At 30.3% G+C, this 17,055-nt stretch overlaps 1 protein-coding gene across 1 annotated transcript in view; it reads right to left on the reverse strand.

The window, feature by feature from the left end:
* Nucleotides 1-15,485, reverse strand: part of LOC129960973 (caveolin-3-like) — a 28,261-nt gene extending 12,776 nt beyond the window's left edge. Inside the window, exons 1-2 of the mRNA XM_056074754.1 lie at nucleotides 15,331-15,485; nucleotides 2,979-3,355 (exon numbers count right to left, since the gene is read on the reverse strand). Of these exons, the coding sequence (XP_055930729.1) occupies nucleotides 2,979-3,335 (357 nt within the window). The 5' untranslated portion in view covers nucleotides 3,336-3,355; nucleotides 15,331-15,485. The remainder of the gene's footprint in view (nucleotides 1-2,978; nucleotides 3,356-15,330) is intronic.
* Nucleotides 15,486-17,055: the final 1,570 nt, after the last annotated feature.

The raw sequence follows: 17,055 nt of genomic DNA on the forward strand, positions 1-17,055 counted from the left end.
AAATAATTCACAGCATACAGGAAAACCGGCATCTCATTTGTTCCAGGAATGGAAAATAGTATCATTGATGAAAAAATATAGAATTTTAGTGGGGTTTTAATAAAATAATTGACTTCATATTCATTTAAACTCTTTTAGCGTTGAATACTACAAGCTGCCAGCTACAAGATAGCAAGGCATGAGAATACATTAGAATCCTAAATATATATATAGTGTGCTTCCATGTCTAAAGAATTTTTGCAAGGATTTTAAATGAATCCGTATAAAACTAATATCATTTCATATATGTAATAGTGATAAATTTCTATTTGTAAAAACTCATATCTAGTGAAGAAAAAATATCCTTAAAATTCTTTTATCTTTTTTAATTAATCTTTTATTTTCGCTGGCCATTATTTCCATTTTATCAATAAACATCGGTTTCAATAATTCATGTCATGGCTATAACATAAATCCTCCTATCTTGGTCATGCCTTAAAAAAATATTAACGCGATGAATATTCATTAATTTTTAAAACAGAATTTCCTTCAATATATAATGTTAAAACCACAACGGGGCTTTTAAGAAAAGCGCTTTCACAGAAATTATTGAAAAATTAATAAACTGAACGCCTGTTTCAACAGCGACGAAAATTCGGCGGATTTTAAAAATCATTCGGAAAATTGAAACTAAATTGAAATTAAAAAAAGTAACGAATAACAGACTAATCCATACATTCTCTCTTATACTTTATTAGTTTATAATTTAACTAACCGGATCAGTTAAATATATTTAACAGTATTTGCAGCATATAAAAAATATATCTGTATCTATTATTCGTCTTCTGAAAATGTTTAACAAATATATTTTGAGTAAATTTCGACGTGAATGCGATTATATTTTTTAAAAAAACACACACACGAGCAATTATGCATATATTGATAACTCTGTCAGAACTGACATGCGTTTCCGTTTACTCATAAGAAACTCGTGAGTGATGACAACCCTTCTCTTCGAGAATTCATTCAACATTCAGTCTTTCCAACTGCACCAGCTTCATCTTCCAAACATGCATCTGAAAACAGCCGCACACATCTAGTAGGTTCAGATTACCAAGATAAATACAAACAGATGGAAAGGCACCGATGAGTCATCGTCATCGTTACGATGGAATGTCAAGCCAAGTGACCTTCATGTGAAGTGGCTTTCATAACCTCGGGGAATAAAAACCACAATAGCAAGAATCGGAAATGGAGGAGAGTTGTCTGCATCAGAGGCCTCTGTGAAGGTAAAAGGGTTTGTTGATTGACAACCAAGTTGGCCCCAGATCCAGTTTTCACCGGGCCAGGTCATTTTTATAATCAGGATATTCAGGAAATGAGCACAGATTGAAATGGAAAAGCAGAAGAAAGCGAAGGCGCCAGAAATCTGTTTTCAAGCTCATCCAAGCAAATAAGGTCAGGGTGGATGTTATTTGCTGAAGAAAATTATAAATTATATTATGAAGAAATCCACGTGATGGCACGTTTGATAAAATAATTTTCTTGACGCATAATATTATATTTTGTTTTAAATAAGAATAAAAATTAAGTTCGTGGCCCCATTTTCAGACAAACAAGTTGCATCGACTACATTTTATTCAAATGTGGTTACTTCGTAGTAATCAAAATATTTACAATTTTCTGACTCATCATTCAATTTGGAAAACATGTTCAGATTTAACTTCCGACATAACAGAAAATACAAAAATATTATTATATTAATAGTTCTAGCAATAAAATTAAATTAATCATTAAGATGTGCTTTTGAATTTGAAATCATATGAAACATTTAATCAGAAGAACAGATATTACAAAAGCAATAGTAAATAATATTTTATGACTGAATGATTTATGAATTTATAAAAGAACGAGTGAATTTCCACTCAATGAAATTTTAATTTAGCTCATTTCTTAACCTGTTTAAATGTATCGTTATTCTAAAGTCCATATCAAAATTTTAAACGAAAGGGAAAATTTTTGAGGAAAAAGCTCTTCTTGAAAATGTACAGTGGATCTAAGAGTTTATTTCAATGTCCTTCTGAGAGTTTATTTCAATGTACCACCCATAATATATGGATGATACTCAGACACTAGTGACATCTTATACAAGTGGCTGTTAATTATTTGTATTTTAACATACATGGCATTGTGCTGTTAGAACACTATTAAGTTTATATAATAAATTTTCGTTCAAAATTACATTCTTTTGTCGCGATTTTATTTTTAAAAAAACTTTTCAGAGTTAGACATTTCTGTGAGTTGTAATAATTTTTTTAAAAATGCATTTTGCATTGAGCATGGATTTTTCTTAAAAACAAGAAATTACATGGAAGTATGAAGTATTTACAAGGAAGTTTCTCAGCAAATCTGTGAAATTTTCCTGAGAATTGGAGGGGGAATTTTGTATTGTTTATAAAAGAAAAAAATCATATTTTGTCTCTGATATCAACATAGAACTTTGAATATATTTTTCTTGATAAAAATCAAAATTAAACGCGACTTTTCAACGAAAATAACAGTAATAATTCAATCATCTTAAAAAAAAAAAAGGCAAATATTCGTTTTTTATGGAGAAAAAGGTGGAAGAAACGTTCATCGATATTAAAAAAGCAAAATTTATTTAAGCATTTCCAAGTCTTTTTAAATAAATTGAAGTAAAAAAAGATTCAGTAACATTTTTATAACATTTTAACAATAATTTTTAAAGGTTTATTTAACTTAACAAATGCATAATAACGCATTAATAATCATTTTTGTTTCGAATAGGAAATCTTACTAATTTTTTTTTTTCGGTTGGAGCAAAATGCGAAGGTTATATTACAAAGGTTAAAGGCTTTGAAATACATGCATTCAATCTTAGTTCAACTGCACTCAACAAATCATTTTTATTGTCGGTAATTTAATAACACAGAAACAACTGTAAATTAGCCTATGAAAGAGGGGGGTGATTCACTTACATTAATGTGATCATTTACATTTCTGTCGTCTCTGTCCAGAAGGTTGAGGCCAGCAGTCAGTTTTGCAGCGAAAGATGATCTTCTCTTAGAGGCTTTCTCCTTCTCTTCCTTCTTTTCTTTCTTCTTTTTCTCTTTTTTGTCCTTTTTCGATTCCGATCCCTTACCATCAGCTTTGGCCTCTTCACTCTTTTCCAAAGTGGACTCCTTGACTGCCTCTTCGCCAGCTCCCGTTGTGGTGTCGTCGGTGCGATTCAACTCGATTGCCACGGTCCCGCCTTCCTCATCTAAAAGGGGTCGGCTGGATTCGTTCAGATTTTCCTTGGAACTTGATCTAGAAGTTTTGTCTTTGGTATCCATGGTAGATGGTGCAAATAAACCTAAAATAAAATGAAATGAAAATATTTAATAAACAAATCGAGTATTATTATCATTAATCTACCGAGATGGAACAAATCACATAAGGTTTAAGGTTAAATGTCATTAAATGTGAAAAATTTACGGAAAAGAAAAAAGACCTGAAATTAAGGAATAGTAAAAGGCTTTACGGCAAATATGTAGTTTCTGTCTTAATTGTTGCTTTTATCCCCCCCCCCTCTCTCTCTGTTTGCCCGCACCACTTCCAATTGATCCTGATACAAGTTAGTCTATTTCATGCGTCATAGTCCCGACCTCTTTTTTGAATGGAATAAACTGCTTCTACATCGAAGTCGATGAATAGTAATAATAATAATAAAGAAAATGAAGAATTAACTAAAGGTAAAAAAATAATTTAAAATAGTACTTCTCAACAAATGATATGTTTTAAGTCAAGATAACCTTTTTTTCCCCCAATAATTTTTGTATTCAAACTACTGAACAGCTTGAAGGAATGCTATGAAAATTTTCGAGCCCACATTTTAAGATCAGGTATAAATTGTGCTCGGTAAAAAAACCATGCCTTACAAAGCATGAAATGTAAATAAAGTTTATGATTCTATCAGTAGTTAATATAAGTACCGAAATTTTCAAACGGATTGAAAGATACAGTATAGTAAATGGTTTTTAAACTCATAATTATCCCACCTATTAAAAAAATAGCGATTTCATTTCATCTTAAAGATATTGCAATCACCAGCTAAGCTATCCACGTATAATTTTTTGTCCAAATCTAAACAAACAACAACAAATTCCTTAGCTTACACCTTCTAGAAAACCGTTTGAATAGATCTCTTGAATTATATGAACTTGGGAAACATTAATTGGGACTAAACAGAGTTGTTAAAATATTTTCCTTGGAAAGAAAGAATAAGAACAAGTAAAAAAAATGCATAAAAGCAATTATGTCCCTAAAGAAAACGAGAACGCTCCTGTGTATTGTTGTTTTGAAAGTGCTACATAATACTAAGAACAACAAACCTCGAACAAAGCGACTTCACTTACAGTAAGATACTTTATCTCATCCAATGAGTCGAACACTTGAAAGACCTCAGTTTTGTGGCAAATACGCAGATGGCCTATGCATGTCACTTAAATGATATTCATGCTACTGGGTTAACCACTGACCCATGAGTAAGAAGGCTTTCTTTACTTTTTGCCCAGAAAACGATTAATGGGTATCATTGTACTGAAATCAGAAACTGGAGAAATTCACACAGAACCTCTCACAACGCGTACCCGCATGAAAACAATCTAACCATTGTTCACGTCACTTGAAACGCATCTACTTGCTTAGAAATATAATAAAACCCAGAGTTATTAAACGCGCTGTGAATTAATATACACATAAGATGCCACTACGTTGAGCTCTCTGTGAAACGATGGTATGAAACTTATGGCGTATTTCTACACATATGTTAGAATCCCTCTTCTAAAAGAAAACTGAAATAAACAGCTTAAGTTACAATCATATAGCTGACAAGAAAAAAACATTAATATCTTTTCCAGCAAGCCAAATAACAAGCTAGATATGTATAAGAAATGGCATTAAAAAAAATCCTGCTTTCTTTAAATTTTGAAGAACAATCCGTAACGCTTTCATAATTGTTTTAATAAAAAGCTGAGAGTTTTGATCATAATTTTGATAATTTACGACCATTTGATTTCTAAAATAAATTTTTACTCTATGCAACTGTTTGTTAATTGCATTTTAGAATAAGTGGATAGTGTTCATGTAAGTTGGGAAATGCTTTTCGAAATTTAAAATGTGTTTACTGCTGGTCTCTTTAAAATTATTATGTTTTTTGATCGAATATATCCCTCTTACATGCTTTTTGTGTCATTAGATGCCAAAAATTGTCTAGATTCGCATATTTTTTTAGTATTCCCTCATTATCTGCGTTCTGTACTGACACTGGATATTAAAGTACCCTACTCGTAAAGGGCCCATGTTTGGCCCAAAGAAGGTCTGCCATAGCATACCCAGTTCAAGTTTTTCTAGCATTAAATCTAAGAAATAAATCAAATAGGTTTTCTTGCTTACGTCCTTTTAAATATTAATCATATAATAATCTCAGAAGCCAATTGTATTGGTTCAATGCAGATAAATTTTAAAAAAAAATGTTGTGGGCGGGTAAGCTACAAGTAATAGTTTCTGTATTTCAATACATTTCACAAAAAAGACACAGGCTAAATTTGTCCACAGCCTTCCTTCGATTTATATCTAACTGAACCCATAAAATTAATTCATGATAGTGAAGATGGATTAACATTTAAAAGGAGGTAGGAAACATATTTGGTTAATTTCTTGGGTTTTAAACCAAACACTATTTCACTATGTTGTGTAAATCAGTGTTTAGGACAAGCATATGTCTTTTACAACTGGCTACACTACTACCAAAAAGAAATAAGGAAAGTAAATAACTCTGGACCTCCAAGAAAAGATAAGCAAATCAAGAACATATCTGACATCTAATAGCATAATAAACAAAAATTCGAATAATTTATTGTTTTGGAGCGACCAGCAATAAAAGCCTTTCAAGTTTTGAAAAATATCTTATTTTAACTTACAAGCATACGAACACTATTCTTTCCTATTTTAAGAATCGAATCCATTTAGCAGAAAGACATGAAAATAACATCAAACTAAACTGTCACCCCCTGCCCCTTCTTTTTGTCCCTTTGGAAGGGAAACTCGTGACCTGAGTTTGCAAGTACTGAAAACAATGATTCATATCAAAGTTTATTCAGTAGCAAGTGAATGAAACCACTCATTTCAGGTCAAAGTCATTTTATTCTGGCATAAAATAAAGCTCAATCTTTTTTACGAGTGAGCTCATACTACATAATGTATGCATAATACAGTTAAATCAACAGAAGTAAGGGAAAAAAAGAGCCTCTTACATCAAGAGTTGGAAAGAAAAAACTAATCAAGACGTTTACGTAGAAATTCCCATGAAAAAGGAAACCGGGGTCAGAAAAGCACAAATCAACATCATAAAAGATCGATTTTTTTTTTTTGAAAATTTTGCTAAATTTTATGACATAAAAATATGATATAAGAGCAATTTTTTTAGAATACATTTCACGCTATTATGCTAAATCAATACCAAAAGCGTTTGATGGTCGACTTTTCATTTGAATGAATATTACATCTGTCTTACAAAACAACAAAAAATTAAGCAGTAAACATATCACAAAATTTATTACTATTATTCGCCCACTCAAAGGAAAATAAAAAAGGAACTATTTTATTTTAAATTTAGAGCATTACCTTTTCTCTGCTATATCTGCGATGAACTGATTTAATAATAAAAAAGAGGCCATACTGATGTAAAATTCTAACTGAAACACATAATTAATGTCATTATTAGATAATGTAACTTTACAAATATCACGCGACGAATTTTACACAAATTTTCGATAGCTTAAAATCAAAGGTTAATAAATTTTGCCTTAAATTACCATGATTTTTTTTTTTTTCCTTAAATGAGAAAAATCAGTAATGTTTTAAGGTGATTTTCTAAGCATTCCCCCCCCCCCATTTCATTGCGCGAAAACAGTTTTATACTTTTTGCAAGAACTGAATATAATGTAAGATTCCAAACAATTACGGGAATCATTTAACAAACCGCAAACTTCTATGCTAGTGTCATCATCATACTATTTTTTAATTAATAATAAGTTTTTTCTGCTTTTTTGCTTTATCTATGAATCTGAAATTCCTTCTCGGTTCAATTAGAAAGCTTTAATAGCAATTCATTTACTTTATTAAAATTAATTCCTGACATAATTTCTACAAAAATATAGGAATTACACAAATATAAAAAACGCTAAATAAAAAAGCACTTTATTATTATTTGAAAAGATAATATATAACATTATATTCTGTCATCGATTTTATACTAATCACATAAAAAAAATCCGACAACATTGTTTAAAATTTTTTTAAAAAACTGTAATAAAATTGCTTGAATAACAATTACTACTCTATACACTCTCCCTTTCATCCGTTTCATTCAATAAATTTTAAACAGAAAAGACGAAAGTTCTTTTTAGTCACATATAACCTTATATGTACATTGGAAAGAAGGGCATAACTTTAACGGAAATGTAAAATGCGGCGATAAATGGCAATTAAAGAAAATGCCTCCAAATGAGAAACTTGAAAGCAAAAACGTGGCAATGTCATAGCAGAAGTTCTAAAATAAATCTCAGTTCAACATGCAACTCCATAAGTCAAGGAAACAGTCGGCAGCTTTGGCATTTCATATTGTAGCAAGTTCTTTTCACTAAAATTCTTGTCTACAATACAATCCAAATTAAGATCTCCACATAAAACGGGAAAACCAGAAACAATGAGACATAAAATACTGCCCAAGACATTTGTTCTATCCTTTACAGATACAAAACATAAATAATTGCAAGCTAAGTAAAATTGCAATAGTACAAATAATTTCCTTAATTCAAAAGTCGAATATATCACGTTCATAACTGAATCAAATAATGTTTAGATCATTGCTGTCAATATAATGCCGAGCAAGCGTCAAATAAATTAATAGACAAAAAGACAATTTTTAAGGCAACAAGAAAAATAAAATATTAGATAGTGGATAATACAACAATTAACCGGATGTTTGGTAAGTGCATTTCCGGTTAGAATACGATTGTTTTTCTTTTAGTTTCAAAAAGGAAAGAAAGAAAATTCTTAGGCTTTCTTAAGTTGCATGGAAAAACCGAAATAGTATACAGCGCTTCAAAAAAACTTAGAATACATTAACATTAACATTTGATATTCCGAGATAACGTTTTCTTTCCAGTAAACAGAACTAACTGAACGCCAGCTGTGTTCTTAAAAAAGCACATTTTTCTGCAAGACTTCCAAGTGGCTGAATTTGCGCAACCCAAAATGCTTTAATGTAGCCGGGTGAAGAAATATTCCAAGAACAGAAAAATCTTGCATACAAATATAACTAATTATAACTTTCAAGGAATTAAAAGGATCTTAAGATTTTTTTGCACACATCAAATCAAAACTTTTTTTAGTAAAAACTTTTCTGCTCTAAAATATGGCAGAAAAGTTTTAATTATAGGAATTTTATTAAGGGGAAATGTGTGTGTTTTTTTCATTCAACTCTTATTTATAAGATGTGGAAAATTAAAAATATATACTTCAGTTCTTTCTTTAAAAATGCATAGTTTTTATCATGAAAAATCCAGAAAGAAACTAAATTTTCAATATCCAAATAAACCGAAACGTCAATAATTTTGATAAATCGGAACTACCAACATTTATATAACTACTATTTATTGATCTCTTATATTAAAATTCATTTAACTCATTTAAATAACCTGAACTAACGCAGTCTGAGAAAACACTAATTACTTGTAAATCAATGGTGCCCACCCACTAACAGTTGCAATAACAGCAATATCTAAAAATTTCTTTAAAAACCAATCCTCCCTCAAAAACACTAAATATTTCAATATTACGCTTATCTCGACAGTATCCGGATGCTAATATTAAACTTGTACAGGTTTACCTTAATTCTCCATATGAACGCTTGGGCGCGAGGGAAGGGGCAATCGAAAAGAAACTAGCTACTCCAAGTGAAATAACGCGAGATTTAATGCATCGGTGAACGCAATCAATACAAGAACCATACAATAAGAAAGAACTAATGATTGTTGAAAAGAAGCGTGCGTGCACTAATCGCCAAATATGACAACCCAGAAACAGAATGAATCATCCTCTGTAGCGTTACCCCCCCCCCATTCGAATTTCTGCCTTCAGGGGAAAATCACACCCGCTTGATTCCCCCAACGACATTTGTTTCCCACGCCACTTTCGGAAGACGAAAAACAACAGCCCCTTTTTTTTCCCTTACAGAGTATCGTTAACTCAGCAGTACAATGTTAATGAAGATACGATTCCTTTCAACACTTATAGCATAAGCGGCAAATTTTCAAGAAACATCCAACTAATACTGACCATTCTAAAATGTTATAATCAGGTATATAAAAAAATCTATCCATAATAATCTAATCTATAGCTCACTTAGAAATTGTTATATCCATTATTGTTGAGAGATAAAGAATAGTTATAAACCTAATTTTTGTTGGTCAACGCATATTTTCGAAGGTAAAAATCTTTAATTACAACTAGCACACAGTTTTTTTTTTAATCTCATAACCAACATCTATCTATTGACGAGGCTAATTTTACAAGACCCGTACTAATATTCTTAAATAATCTTTCACTATCAAAACTCGTTTAAAAATGAAATTTAATTTTTAAATCACCTTCTACAACTTACAAGAAAGCAACACATTTAATAATTGCATACACACACTGGCAAGAAACAGTGAATATTATTGATTCATAACATCAATTTCCTTTTTTTTTTTTCACTTGCAAATTTTTCCGGCAAAAAAAAAAGTCATAACCATATATCCTATTGTACAAATTTTTCCTTCTTCCGAAGGATGCAAAGAAATAGGAAAATGAAATAAATTAAAAAAATAAGGTATTAACAGACGATAAATAGCATCGATTAAGTCATGTAATTAGATTGCAAGAAATTATTCCAAGTCAGCATTTTATTTTAATTCCTTCAGTTAAAGGTAATGAAAAATATAATAGAAGCTGCCATAATTAAATTGCAGCGTTCGATTTTGAAAGTCCAGATTTAAACCAAATATTTCTGTTGCCAGCAACAAGTTTCAAATCATCACCACAAAAAAACAATCGTGTTTACCTGGTAACTAAAATGCGCAAGTCGATTCCAAAAATGCTCAATTTCAGTGATTGTTGAAGCCCAATTATTGATGGATACGTGCCAAAAATGAAATAGGCTTAGCGAAAATTCTTTTCTGCTTCTGCAATAAGATCCTGTCTTCGTTTTAAAAACAAACAGCAGGGTGTGGAATAAATAGCCTCCACAATTAATTAAATGACGCGGCACAAGGGCACCCCTTTCATTAAGCACACGGTCATTGCTAATTGAATTTCAGAGTTAGAATTTCTTCTCATTAGATGAAGTGGATTAAAAATCTGCTGTGCTAGGATAGATGAGAAACATTTCTCATCATGAACATAACCTAATAATTACTTAGCAATTTGCAAGACTTCGTTTACATCGTACGAATGATTAAGACTTGTTTTTTTTCTCTCTTTTTATCTGTTTATCAGGTTTTAAGGGTTCGATATCTACAACTAGCAATTATTAAAATAATAAAATAAAACAGCAGAATTTTACATAATAGGAGTAGAGCTTCAATTTTCCGGAGAAGTGGGAGAATCTGAAAACAAAATCTTCCCGACTAAAGACAACGACACAATGGATTTTTGTTAATATGTTCAATATGTACACTACAATACGTATGAGTACATAATGTAGGCAACGTCGTTTTCGCAATCATTAATAGTTATAAGCAAAATTCGTTCAAACAAATATCTTTTTCATCAATTATTCGGATATTCACTAATCCGGAAAGGTCTGTCTCGTTTGTATTACCTAGATAACTGGAGATCTGCATTTATTTTTAGGTTGAGTAAAATTATAGGTGCATAACAAGAAATAATAAAATACTTAAATGAGTTATAAGCAAAAAGAAATTTTCACAATAAATTCAAAAATAATGAATAACAGCATTCTTGAACGGACATAACTACAACAAAAAAAAAAGAAATAAAATATAATAAAGGCGGCACGAAATTATCTATTTATTTGAACTTCATATTTATAAATACGTGCACGGTCCTGTTTACAAAGAATGAAAGTTCCAGCTGAATTTTTCATGTGTACCTGTCATCGTATGCTAGATTTATTTCAGTTCAGTGAAAACGTAACCTTGAGTTCCCCAGCTGTTTAAATTCAGCAAAGTAGGGGTCATTCACACAAGAGGTAATACAGCGGGGAGAGTTCATCCTAAAATTCCTACAGCCACCTTCCGACCACTACGTTTGTAATGATTTGCTTAAGGGAGGAAAGAGGCGTTATATTTCCCTTAAAGTCGATGAATTTCAAAATGTGTTGAAAATTCTACAATTCTACAACAGGTTATATTTAAAAAAAAACCTGCATTTCCCACGATCGGATATACACAAATGACTGTATTAACATTTTTCAATGCCACCAAGGTAAAAGTATGTACAGTTCCATAGCTTAAGTGTTTTTTCGTAACATATGTTAATGTTTCTGTCGGGTAGTTTGGTACTATATCATTCAGTTTCCGTGTGGTAAAATTCAGGTTCGTTCAGTTAAATGAAATGGTGATAAACCACTACTGTCTTAAGAGAAAAGACTAACACAAACAATTTCACTAAGACTTCCAAAGGGAAAAAACAAGGCATATTTTTGAAGAGTTTCTCATTATCAAACATGACTTTTAGGTTTTAACTTCGTACAACTTCTTAAGAGGATGTTTCTTATATTTTTTCCCATATCTAATTTCTTTTACGAAATATTTTCGCCAATTTACAGCAGCGAAAAAAAGAAAAAGAAAAAAAAAGGGGGGGGGGGAAACACTATAAAATAGAAAATAAAGCATACTATAATATTTGAACTGTCTTTTATATATACATAAATATAATACCTAATTTCTTTTACGACACTCCAGGATAAAGTTCCGTAGAACATGAGAACCATTTTTAAACTAAATACTATAAAATGTCCTGACGCACAAATCGTTCGGAAATATTCTAACCCCGATTGCATGAACAATGTCTTAATGATGATAACCACGAACCAAAATGCTCGTTTCAAAAACAGAAATATTCATATGTAACTCAGACTTTCCTGCATTCAAATTACTCAATATTTGGGGAATGATATCTATCTGATCATGTATAATTAGTGTGCCTCTTAATTAATCTTCCTTAGTTCTGAATTGAAAGTTTAAGGTCATATTTATAAAAATAATAGATAATTTCATATACTTAATTTACACAAATCGAATGTATTAACTTAGAATCAGAAAGAAATGCAGTAAAATTTGTAAGAGAAGAGCCTTCATCGTAGATTCACAAGCAATTTTTCTCTTTTTGATCAATAATGAAAATCATCTTTCCATAACTGAAGTTAATTCCACAGAATATTCTTTTATTAGTCATTGTACTTGGCCAGAGTACCATATTTTAATTAAAGAGAAACGAAGAAACCGTGCTTTCAAATCTTATTTAGCAACGAAAAACAGTTACAAAAGCTTTAAAGATTGTCTAACTGACTAAGAATTAGACTACAAACTTTCACCCAAACGAGGGGAGGAAAAAACGATTTTTATATCGTAGATTCAGACAGATATAGCATTCCATTATCATCTAATAATGACAGATTGACGAAAAACTCTTTAGCTTGTCTCACTAAAATGACTTTCAAGCGATCAAATTCATTTTAACAGTGATCGATATTAATATAAATCTTCCTTAAAAAGTACAGGATTCTGAGTTCAAAATACAAACTCCATATAAAGTTAACACAAAATAACAACTTGTGAAAAGAAAACACCGAGAGAGCAAACACGCCCTCAAGAAATCTCAACGAAAACAGGAATCCAAAAGAGAAAGGTTTTTCAACCTTTGGGGGGGAGAAAATCCCACTACAATTCTACGGCAAGCTATCATTTGTTACGGTCGAATAAAAACATATCCTGTGTTTCGACCTTTTGAATGCTCGGCCAGGGATTTTTCAAAATGGGGTTTGTAACGTATCTTTTTTCATAACTGAAAAAGTTTTTTTTTTTTTGCGAGACGCGAAAATTCGGATTTGGTGAATCGGATGTTTGGATTTTTGCCGAAATGCAGCATATTGGTAGATAGATTCCTGAATAAAATGTAACAAAACAATAATAATAATAATAACAATCTGACGTCAGTGATAAAGAAATACCGTTCAAAAAGTTTGAAAAATTTCTAACACCGGTGATTTAAAAATGAGACGTATTAATTGCAATAAGAGATAACAATAATAATGTATGCAGAATTTTTACAGCACGCATTCAATATATTTCTGATAATACTACAGATTTTAAAAATCTATATTTCTTCTTGATTTGCATGAAATTTTATATGGCAAACTGCATGTGGAAATATTTTTCCCTTTATTTTATCTTTTGCTCCTCCCCCACCCAAAATGTCGAAATTGTTATTCAAACAATCTTTCAAACTTGAACAAGCTTCGTATTTTATGGATATTTCAGAATCTGCATACCAGAGATCTATTTTTAAATTAGAAGCACTCTCCGATTCTGAGACAGCGAAAAAAAAAATTAAAATGGAAAAAAAATGTTGAACAATTCTATTTTCCCTGAGATAATTCGAATGCTCGAACTAATCCAATTCTTCACAGCTTATGATAGTTTATTAGAAATTAAAAGCTAACTTACGTAGAGCTTCAAAGTGCGTCATATACCATTCAAATGCAAAAAGGACAACATTAAAATACAATTGAATATTAAATAACCTGGAAGTCATGGAAAAAGGGCGAGGGTTTTTTTAAAAAATAATCCAATCGTTTTGTAAATTACTCATTCTCTAATTCTACACATCTCGATAAAAAAAAAAAATTAACAAAATCTAAATGATCAAAATTTGTCAGATGACACATCGGTGGAAACCAAGTGTCAATATAACAAACCATTTCCAGCACAAGAAATAATATGTAAAAAAGCAGAAGTAATAATATATAACCAAAAAAAGGTTTGTTAAGGATGAAGAAAATGCTTTATGGCATTTGAATGACTGAAACCTTAAAGCAAATATAAAACAACGATATTTGAGATCAAATAATAAAATCAAAATATTCTTTCTCAAATTTCAATTTAGAAAGATATCACTTTAGTTACGAATAAAAATCTCAAAGTAATATTATGCAGTGAAGTTTCGTAAAAAAGAAGGGATAATAAAACCGTAAATTATTTCCTGTTAAGTAGGTCATAAACTCCTTATTTTATTTAAACTCGATTTCCCATATTCTTCTGTAAAAATTACTTGCGCTTTTTTCAAGACGATTCATAACTTTTGCATTTCATCCTTGGAAAATCTACTTTGCTGACCAAGCAAGAACTTTCATGCAACCAAATAACATGAAACACTTTCTAAGGGTCTATTTAGTATGAGATACATATGTAGCTATTTGAAAAATTATTTGCCTTTTTTTTTTTTTTTTTTCTTTTCCCCTCAGACGATTTATAACTTTTGAATTCCAACTTAGGAAAATCTACTCCTGTTGACCGAGCAAGAACTTTCATACAACCAAATACAATGAAACACTTTCTAACGGTCAATTTAATATGAGATACAAATGCAGCTAGCTATTCTTGCAGATCAGATAAATTAGAGATCAGCGAATTTTCGGAAGTTAAAGAATATTCAATAACTGAATCGTAAATGATAAAAAAAAAAAAAAAAATGCACTCATGAGAAAATATTATTACTCTGATTCAAATGATGTATAAAAACGCTAAGAGAAAAACCTCATAAAATACAAATCTTAAGAAATTCGAAGAATTATGTAAAACAAATCGTGAAAGAGGGTGATGATCCAAATATTTACGCTGCGACAAACAGAATTTTTTTCCACCAAATTTAAGGGAAAATGAAAGTTATAAGAAACCTTCTGTTATTTAATTATATAAGAGTGATAAATTTAATAATTACACTTTAAATAGTGAACTATAATTAATTTAATAACAATTAATTATGGTTCACTATATAAAGTGTAATCACTATTTAAAGTGTGTTGAAATTAATAATTTTAAATAAAATTACTAATTTCAACTTTCTCCGAAATATTTGAAAACTAGATATGTCCGGAAAGAAAGTTCTCAATAAATTAATAATCCGTTTTAATTATTTGAAAGAATACGTGCTATTAATATATTTATCTTAAATAGACACCGCCAGATACATAACGTAGAAAAGTGATGTGGTACGTACCTCAGTGAAATGAAATGGTAAAGAATACAGTACAGCAAGTCTCCAACCTAGCTTGAAGAATTTCCGGGGCTACACTAGTTCTGAAGGGAGCGGGCAATGCTTCAAATGCTTCCAATAGATGCCGGTTGGTCGAAAGAATCAACCAATCGGATGCTTGTTTACTCTCCGCCCCGCCACTACCCCATCTTCCAGAAAGATCCCCGGTTTCCCTCTTGTTGTAAACTTTTTCCCACTTGTGTTAAGGTTCATATCTGAAAGAAAACCATAAACTTGAAGCAGAATTTTGATCTGCAACTCCGAAGTTTTTTTTTTTAATGGAAAAAAAAATGAAACACTCGTCTTTGTGTTTTTACTTAGTTAGTTAATGTAATAAAATTTCACTCATCAATGAACACTTATTTCTATAATAACTTAACGTGTAAGTATTAAAAATTAAGTAGATTCCTTGGGAAAATAAATACTTGGGTCGTTAGCGTTCGAATTGCTAATAGACACTTGGATTTCAGATATATCTGCTAAAAGAATGAATGCTCCATTTTACAATTTGCACAATGATATTGTCTCTAAGCATAGCAATTTATTGAAAAAAATACAGTTTACTGAGAAAATATGGATGGTTTTCGTTTGATCAGCAAAAATACATTCCAGTTATTAAATGTAGAAATAAATGCAAGGCAGAATGAAAAATAAGTGAAATACAAAAGAATGAAATTGAAGCAATATTTGAGTGCTTCTTTGTATAAGATAATTTTAAAAAAAATTTATGTGGTGTAACATATCAAAATAAAGCAGTTTCTTCACAAAACGTTAGGTAAAAGAGTCATTTTCATTTAAATAGCAGTTTTGAAATTCAAAATCTACCTACAGCTCATTTATACAATGCATTTAAAAAATAGTTTAGGAAAACTTTTTTTTACATTGTATTATTATTTTTATTTTAATTATTTTCTACTTTTTAATCTTCAGATAATTTGTTTGTCGAACTCATTATCAGGTGTTGTGACTGATACGGAATAAAATTTATTTATGATTTACTGATAATTAAGCTCTGAAAATATTAAGATAGTCATCAAGAACACACAAGTGTTCAAAATTTCATAACTCTAGCACATCAGAAAATGAGTCAACAATAGATTTTAAAATTCTATGTTTGAAAGCATGAAACAAGTTAAGTTGTTTTTAAATGTTTAGAAGTGGCCTTTATTGCTGGTTTAATTCATTTTACCATTATAAAGAAGTATAAATTTGAGATTTTATTCAGTTCTTAGGAAAGTATTTTTTTAAAAAAATCTATAAATCTTGATATTTCAAAATTAAATAATAACACGAGATGGAAGATGAATTTTATTAGAATAGTAGATTTCCTAAATATTAATTAATTTCTTAAAATTAATAATATAAAATTCTTTTATATTATTCATTCTAAGACGAGTTTAAATTTAATTTAAGAAATTTAATACCCATTTAAAAAAGTGTAGTTCGGAGAAAGGATTTATACGTAGATACGGACAGGTGCATTTGAAAATTAAACTTGAATTAAAGAAAAACAAGTACATATGTTATTAGTCATGATGTTGAATAAAATTTAAAATGTAGATTTTATTTTTGAATACGCCAAAAACAAAGATTTTGAACTTCTCCCAGCTGTTATGAAAAGGAGAGAAACAATTTTTCATTATCATTATTTCAAACCATAAATAATTAAAACTCTTCAAAACAGAGAAC

This window comes from Argiope bruennichi, chromosome X2 (genome assembly GCF_947563725.1).
Source record: "Argiope bruennichi chromosome X2, qqArgBrue1.1, whole genome shotgun sequence".
NCBI lineage: Eukaryota > Metazoa > Arthropoda > Arachnida > Araneae > Araneidae > Argiope > Argiope bruennichi.